General features: G+C 31.8%; 1 protein-coding gene across 1 annotated transcript; it reads right to left on the bottom strand.

Annotated features, from left to right (window-relative positions):
- Window positions 1-1,958: 1,958 nt before the first annotated feature.
- On the bottom strand, window positions 1,959-2,516 carry LOC111792689 (probable calcium-binding protein CML30). The gene has a single exon (XM_023674239.1). It carries the CDS (start codon window positions 2,514-2,516, stop codon window positions 1,959-1,961), a length of 558 nt encoding a protein of 185 aa, XP_023530007.1.
- Window positions 2,517-9,254: the final 6,738 nt, after the last annotated feature.

Raw genomic sequence — 9,254 nt, 5'->3', positions numbered from 1 at the left:
AATTTGGCATGAGATTGTGACTCTCCATGTTAATTATATAAAATTATCCCTTATGTTGTGAAAAAAAATTCATAGATTTGACTTTAATTTCTAAAAATTAAACTTCAAAACTATTTGAATCCCTTGATCAAAGTATTTAAATAATAAATTTTATAAAATGCATTTTCTGTTTTTTTTTAAACTAAATTTAAAGTAATTAGAGCTAAAGTTTCCATTATTTTATGCAAATTTTGATTATTTTATGCAATTAGATGAGTCAATTTCTATAATTGAATTCTAAATTAAATAGAATTAGAATTCAATGAGCAACTTTAAACTAGAACTAAAGGAATATAGTGACTTCGGTTTAGGCCAATTAAGTAAGTGGGTGGTTTTGCTGTTGACTTGGTTTGATGACTTGCTCGCTAAATTATGTTATTTTGTTTTTGTTATTCCATAGATGTTTAGTTTTATTTAAAATAGAATTTAGGAACGTTTAAGTTCATAATATTGTTTATGAAATATTTTAAATAAAAAATTTCACGCATATTAGACATGTCATGTATGTAATAGCGACCTTATTTTTAATAGGAAAATATGGTAGCTATACAATCATAAATAAATTGGTCATTAGAAGATGAGTACTACTTAAAGGTACAAAATTATTACAACGGAAACAAACTTTTGATCAAACTATAGTTAACAACGAGTGAATGATTAACTTGCATGCAATAGTCATGTGATACCTTCTTTTTCAGTGTCTCAATCATAGGAACTCAAAAGTTAAGCGTATTTTGCCTGAAGCAATTTTAAGTTAGGTGACCTCCAGAAAATTTTTCTGAGAATCATGTGAGCTAGCACGAAACATGCTGAAAGGACCCATATAAGTCTATAGGGATAGTTTTCACTCTTAAAAGCTAAAAGTAATGTAACCATGTCACAGAGAATGCAGGGGGCGTGGGCCATGACAAATGGTATTAGAGAAGTACCTCTCTTAGTAAAATGTGGCTCGAGGACGAACCAAGGTGGAAACTGGTAGGCATGTGACACTGAAGTAAATGAGAGGTATATAAACAAATAGAAATCACATGAGCGACCCTAAGGGTAGGATGACTAAAAAAGACTTAAAAGAATTTAAAATTACTACCTATACCAACAAGGCGTACTTTCCTTTTCACTGGCTCAATCATAGAAACTTCAGTGTTGATCTATGGGGATAGTTTTCACTCTTAGAAACGAGAAGTAAGTAACGTGACCATGTCACAGAAGATGTAGAGAAATGTCATGGTCATTAGGTACCGATTCCAGATTTTGAATTCTAGGCATGGAGCATTACAACTTGCTAATAGTCCCCACAAGTAGACTCAGTAGCGGGTGGCACATGATGTCGCTCCCCCAAACTTTTTGACTTTATAGTTTTTTACATAAGGGTCACCTATTAACATTATACATAGATGCTTAAAAAGATGACATCATACTATTCTATGATATACGACGAGATCCCACCTCCAGACTAGGATATCGATCCTTCACTACAAGATAAAAGGAAGTTAACTAAGTCTAAAGAACAAAAAAGTTAGTTCACCCAGAGCTCAAATACGTCTCGTCTAATAAAATTGAACTGCTCAAACACCACGTTCTTCCTCAAGGTCAAGTGTGTTTTAAATCTCCAAACAACTAATGACTTGTACAGGTCAAGATTAAATGTGAATGCATGAAGAATTATTACTTTACTAAAAACATGATAAAATGTTCCATATCAATAATTAATTTTTATTTTTAATATTATGTTGACATTGGTGACATCTTTTTGACTTTTCTCATACTTTGCACATCTTTTTAATGTTATAGAAAACATTAATTTATCTCTTATGTCGACACATTAGAACCCCTAGACATCAAAAGGGCTATGAAAGTGTCGGACATGACAATGGAAATGGAAATTGAAATTGGAACACCTTTGAACATATTTGAAAAATTCAAGACAAGGCAATTTCCATAAACTTAACGAACTCATTGAAATCAATTTTACCATCTTTGTTATGATCATATCTTGCAATCATTCTATGGCAATCATGGATGAACACGCCTTGATTAGGTACAAGCAACCCCAGCATGGACTGCAGCTCATCCGCATCAATACACCCATCTCTATTCTTATCGAACACATTAAATGTCTGCTTCAACTCCTCCAAGCTTGGCTCACTCTCATAAAAAATGGCACCTATTTCCTCACCTCCAAGCCACGATTCATCAATTTCCTCATCGCTGCAAAAAAACTCAAGCTTTTCCATCACAAATTTCACTTCTTCTTTGCTGATTGAGCTGTTTTTGTGTTGGGTGGCCTCAGATTCTAAGGAATTGCCTTGTGGGGAAGCCTTTTCTTTGGGGGGTGAATGAAATAGTGACCAAGGTTGAGAAATAAGGTCATGTATTCGATCCACGAAGGAGAATAGAATCGAGGAAATCGATATCCGATCGACGAGGAGGAGCGTCGGGGCGAGCTTCAAGTTGACAACGGGGAATTGACTCGGCATTGTGATTAATTACTTTCAATCTAAAGAACATTGACGGAATTGGAGATGGGTATTAAGGGTTTATATATATGAGCTGTGTTGGTGCACAAGAAGATGTGCAATTACGTTACAATAATGCTCAACGTGACAAGATGTTGTAAGGAAACTTCACTCCATCTTCCAAGGTTCTTGTTGTTTTGGTTCTTTTATCATGTTCGGAGAAAAGGGCAATGGGTCCTACTTGGCCTGCTTTAATTCAATTTCTTCTTTGTTGGGTTACCAACTTTGATGGTACTTCCTTCCCATTTAAGATTTAATTTCGAGTCAATAGCTATGGTGTAGATATAGGACCGACTTTATTATCGAGGTTTCTTTGTTTCGTTATCTACTTCTGGTCAATGTCTTAACGGATTTATGGTTAAGTTTTGAAAACTAAATAAATTAGTTTTGTAAAATTAGTTTTTATTTTGTAAATTTAGCTTGAATTTGAAAGGTTGGCAAAAAAAAATTGTGTGAAAGCCAGCGTTCTAAAGAATTAAATGGTTATAAACAATTTAGATTTATGAGACACACCTTGTCTTTGTTGGCATTGTTAGGTTTAGGTTTACATTAACCACTAAATGATGGGTTATTGTGGCAACTAAAATGATGGGTTGCTTTGTTTTTTTATTTTTGTGTATTGTAAGTCCCTAAAACCCAACCAATTGTTTTGAATTTTAAAGAACCTAATTTTAGACATTCATTTAATTATTTTGTGTTTAGAGTTTTTATTTTATACCACTTGAACTCTTCTAAACCAATTGGAGAATATACATTATGATGGCTCGAGATCGACTTTTCGGCTGGTCTAATTTGGATATGATAGGCTCCGACCATTTTCTACTTGTTTCAACTTCTATGAATCATTTAAGGTTAGTATGAGTACCTTTTAGCTAGTTTAAATTATTTTGAGTTAAATTTAAATTATTTTATGCAAAATTAGATGAGTCAATCCAGTTTGGGTATGATAGGCTCGGACCCTTTCCTACTAGTTTCAACTCTTTGGGAGCGTTTGAGGTTATTATGACTACATCCTAGTTGGCTTCAATTATTTGGAGTGATGTTTAAATTAATTTAAACAAAATTAGGTTTAACTAGTTTAAATTATTGGTAGATTCGGAGATACTACACATCCAATTTCAACTCTTTAAATTAATTTATACAAAATTAGGTGAGTCAGTCCTGAGAGTAAAATTCTAATTTATAATTGTGGAACTACTTAGGTAGAATTAAATTTTAGAAAACAGTATTAAGTTAGCATTTATAGTAACTTCGGTCTAGGCCAACCAAGTAAATAGCTCTACTGTCGATTTGGTTGAAAGAATTGTTTTACGTTTGATAACACATGCTCAGTGGCCATGCACATGTCATGTGTGTGATATGTTTTGATATGTTTAATGTTATGATATGTTTCGCTATATAATATGTCAAGATATGTCAAGTAACATTAGAGTATAAATGAAATATCATATTATGCTATGATGAATTTTGAAATGATATGAAATGCCATGATATACTATGATATGATTGTTTTAAGGCATGATATGCTATGACATGCTATGATATGTATTGAAATAAGAAGATTTGCAATAAATAACTCCTAAGCTATGATTTTAAAGATTATGCTATGAATGAAATGATTTTGTAAGGTTTTATGTTAGCATATTACCAAGTATAATATGTGAGAAATGAATGGGGCCCTCTTGCATAATTTATTTATAATGAAAAATGTTGGGACCTCATGCATAATTGTATGTTTACCTGCATCAAAATACTTCCACCTTTATGATGAGTACAGATACGTACACTATGAAATAAAAAGGAACATCATGTTTATCATGATCCTACGACGGTCACTATTCCCTTTGGGTGTCCGGCAATAGCACCAGAGACGTTAACCCAACCAGCAGGCCCAAGGGTTGTGCGAGCCTATTTGGTGGGCCCATGCTCACACGTGTGAGTCGTGTGTAGAGATACTACACATCTAATTTGCTCAGACAGGAAAGCCGCTTAAAAGAAGACAGTTTTAAATGATACGTCTCATTCATGTTGCATGTGTTTACATTCCCTCACTCCAATAGGTCAAGTGAATACTCAAATCTTGTGCTATTCTTATATTTTAGGTAAAGGCAAGGCTCCCCTATACGATTGACGGTAACGTCGCGTTGAAGATCATTGAACTTGTGTTAGGGTAGTTACGTTTTATTTTGTAGATCTTAAGTTAGATTATGCATCGTTTTCAATATTATCTTTGATTTACTTATATTTCACGTTGGTTATTTTGTTGCTTTGTTTTAAATCTTTTAACGCAAACGTATAAGTCCATGACATCATTTTATGAATTATTTTAGATGAATGTTTTTGCATAAAAGTATCACATCATGCATATAGTAGCAACACTATTTCAATAAGAAATTAGAGCGGTTACCATATTAATTTTTGGTGGAAACTAGAACCGATGCATCAGTAGGACTTGAGATTACTAAAGTACAACAACAACAAATAATACGACCGATGCATGGGATGTGCAATTTTGTAACCTTCCATAGTCTAAAAGGCTTGTTCAAACCATTAAAATCGACCATTTTATGCTCAAATTGCTCTTCAAACCTCACATCTAACAATGTCCAACGACTTCGATCAAACTAAAAACATCCCGAAATTTCACATTGTTACAAAAGAATTAATCGATAAATATGTAAATTTTAACGATGACCAGAGTTAAAGGAGTAAAATATTGGGCACGACTAAAGTTGATCAATTGATATTATATATCCACTAGGTTGTAAAATATATATATCAAATGAAAACCAATGTATTTTAGCACACTCCACTTCAACTCCTAATTGGGAGACGAAACACATCTTAGAGTTTTCAAGGAAATTTCATATTTTTTAACTATTTGTCGTGAGACTTTGAGACCACTTCAAGATAATGTTATAAAACACAAATTTTGATTTGATTCGAAGACACAATCAAGAAATTTGATAAAATATGACATGAAACGGTCATATTTAATTAATCAACACCGCATGAATAGTTTAATTAAATGGAATTTCCATCAATAATTGAACTCTATAATGCAACAAATGGAAGTGTGTAGTAACGTTTATATTAAGAGAATGATGATATCACTTGGATTATTAATAGAGTTTAGGTGGGAATCTGTCACTTTTGCAACCCACTTAGATTGAAGTTTCTTGGAAATGAGTTTTCTTTTTCAATGGGAACTATATTACTTTAATTTAAAGTCTTTTGCCCTACACGTTTTTTTTCTCTGTTTGTTAGATTCAATCTCTGAGTCAATTCGATCGTTTCTATGAAGATTCTAGTGGGTTGTAGGTAGAGATGTTTATAGAGGGGCGGAGACGGGAAGCCCATTCTCATTCCTGCCTCCTATTATATTACTTAAAATCATGTCATATATGTATGATGCAAGTTATAGAGACCTCATGCATCTTGTATATTCATATGTATTGAGATACTTTCTCATTATGATTAGTATGAACGCGTACACTATGATATTATGATATTGTATTGTGTACACCATAATACTATGTGAGCTCTCTTCCTTCTGTGGCATTCCAGCAACATGAGTGTACACTAATTGAAGGCTAGGTCCAGAGGTACATATACGAGCCCACCTAGGGTACATGTGCGTGTACATGGGTCGTGTGTAAAGAAGTACTACACATCTAATTTTACCGAGATTGGAAGTAGAGATCAAGATCATGTCACGATACTTTATGAAAAAATAGGTCTCAAGCATGATTGCATGTGAATGCATTTCGTAACTTTAATAGTGGGGTTAACTTAATGAGTATTTCTTAAAATTCTCGACCCACATGCTACTCTTATTTTTTAAGTTCAGTTAGGATAGATACATTCATATTGTTTGTGGTCCAGCGATTAAATCAGTGTAGCGTAAATTATGTCCTCCCTATTCGAGGCGGGTTGTAGACTCCACAAGTAAAATAAATATTTCTAATCTTTGATGATAAACTATGTGGAGCTAATTCCGGGAAGTTTGTGATGATTTTAAAATCCGCTAGTGTCCTCTCAATTGGGTTTTAGTGGACATTTTCACATACAAAGCATAACTAAAATATCAATAAAATATTATCATCCTATGTTTCGTATTAATAAAGAAAATGGAAAAAGGTAAATATTTATTAGTTATTTTAATTATATGTTTTATAAATTATAAATTTTAAAATTTTTAAAATATATTGACCGAGGTCAATATTTTATTAGTATTTTCACTTTTTTTAAAAAAATTAAGACTTTAACGTGGAGGTTTAATTTAATAAAAAAATATATAATATTATAATATTACAAGAAAAGTTTCTAAGAAATTGACACACCAACGCAGTCGAGAGAAAAAGTGTCTTTTCTGCCGCCCAAAATAAATCAGAATAATAATATAATAAATAAATAAATAAGTTAAAATAATATATATAAAAAAATTGCTAAACTTTCAACTACAAAAAATAAAAATAAAAATTATAAATACTATTAAATTAAAAAAAATTATTATAATTAGTTTTGGATGGAATCCGTTAATATTTTATTTTAAAAATATTCTTGAACTTCCTAAACACTTTGAAATATACCCAATTTTCAAGAGTGTTTAAAAAATATTTTTGAGCTTTAAAAAGTTTTGTTAATTCATTTAATTTTAAAAAAAACTTCAAAAAAAACTTTAGATTTTTTAAAATGTTCAAAATTACTATTATCATTAGTAAATAAATGGAAAGGTTAGTACTGTATTTCATAAATACTCGTGAACTTTTAAAAGTAAAATTGTTGAACCTAAAAAAAAAGTTGGGAGATAATCTATGAGATTGAGATGTACGACCATAGACATATTATTTTAAAATTTTAAAAAAAAGTTGGGAGATAATCTATGACATGTTGCGTCCTACAATTCATTGATCCATAATCTCAACTTAACCCATTCCTCACTGGGTGCGGGGCCCGCCTGTACACGTCCTCAAATAAAAAGACAAAAATAGGCATCGAGGTGGTCATGGCGGCTGCTTGCGTGGCAATCGTGGGTCCCGCATCACGTGCCTCGTTTTTTGGAAAAACGAGATGACTTGGATTCAGTGGGCTTCTTCGTCATTCCACGTTAGGCCCACTGATTTTCCTATTCAATTTGCAAACTCAAAAGTTCGCTTATTTTATTATTTTTAGTAAATCATTTTTGGTCTTTCAAAATTTACCTAAAATTTATATTTATTTTCTATCCATTTTTTTATTTCCAAAATTTAATTTTCATTTTTAGATGGATTTTTTGAGTTTTAAATTGATTTTTAAAAACTTTGCTATAATATTGCTTTTTTTTTTTAATAAATAAATAAATAAAAACCGTTGTTTCCATATATTTTTAATTCATTTTTAATCATATTTGGATGAATTACGAGAGAATTTATGAATGAATCGAGACCCATTTGAATAAGAGTGATCTTGAGGATAGAGTAATAAAGAAAAGCTTAAAAGAATTGAAAATCGCTCTTATATCAATAAGGTGTACCTTCATTTCTGGTGGTTGAATCATAGGAACTCTAATTTTTTAACAATTTCATGTCAGATCACTTCTTTGAAATTTTTCTAGAACTGATTGAGGACAAATTATGTTGAAAGAACTTAGGTTGATTTAGGAGGATAATCTTCGCTCTTAAAAACAAGAAGTAAATAGTGTGACCATAACATGACTATGTCGACTAAAAAAAAGTTGAAATGCATCGATTAAAATTTTAAGGATATTTTTAAAATAAAATATTAATTATTTTCATAAATAGTAAAAATATTTTTTAGATTTTTTTTTAGACCAATCCCCAGTTAACAGTGAAGCTTCATAGGGTTTTTCTCCACATCTTCACAGACATGTCTATTTTACCGAGCCTCTCTCCGAAATAGTGTCCAAATCGTTACGTCTTTCGTGCGGGTCGGAACTTACTCGACAAAGAATTTTGCTATCTAAGGACCGTTATAGTTACGACCGCTGTTCACCAAGGCTTTGGTCGTCGGCTCCCTTGTCATCAGGTCATCAACTTCCTTAGCTATTGTTCTCAAGAAATGACCAGTCTGGCCCATTCCTCGAAAGAAGTTCTTACCGGATCCCTATCCACCAAAATTTTGACTTTTAATTCTGACTAATAATCATTTAGTCCTACCCTTTCGAAATTGGTAAATTATTTAAACTATTTATAAAGATTAGTACGCAAGGAAGGTAGATATTAGGTAGAAAGTGAATAAATGCTGACTAGGATTTAAAGTCTCCGTCATCATTTTTGTTTTAAAAAAAAAAAAAAAAAGCAAAAGAAAAAGAAAAAGAATAAAATAAAATAAAATAAAAGAGGGATGAAAGAAAGATCTTTTCAAAGCCACAAACAAGCTTGTGGCTGAGAATCATTCACTAATACTGACGTGTCATTTTCTTTTTTAAATAACGAACCCTAATTCGCTAATACGCCGTCGTTCTGATCTTAATTCTTCCGATTATTAATTTTTTTTTAAAAAAAATAAAAATTGGAAAAAGGGAAAAAGCGGAGAGTTCTCCTAGTCGGATCGGATGTGAATTTTTCTCCACGCTGACTCTTCACTCGTGTCAGATCTCTCTCTCTCTCTCTCTTTTGGATTTGATTTCCAAATGGGAAAATAAAATTACAAAAATTAAATCGAGAGAAAAAAAAAAAAAAAAAAAAAAAAAAAAAC

The sequence above is a fragment of the Cucurbita pepo genome, chromosome LG04 (genome assembly GCF_002806865.2).
Source record: "Cucurbita pepo subsp. pepo cultivar mu-cu-16 chromosome LG04, ASM280686v2, whole genome shotgun sequence".
NCBI lineage: Eukaryota > Viridiplantae > Streptophyta > Magnoliopsida > Cucurbitales > Cucurbitaceae > Cucurbita > Cucurbita pepo.
This window is presented reverse-complemented; position numbering and strand designations above follow the sequence as displayed.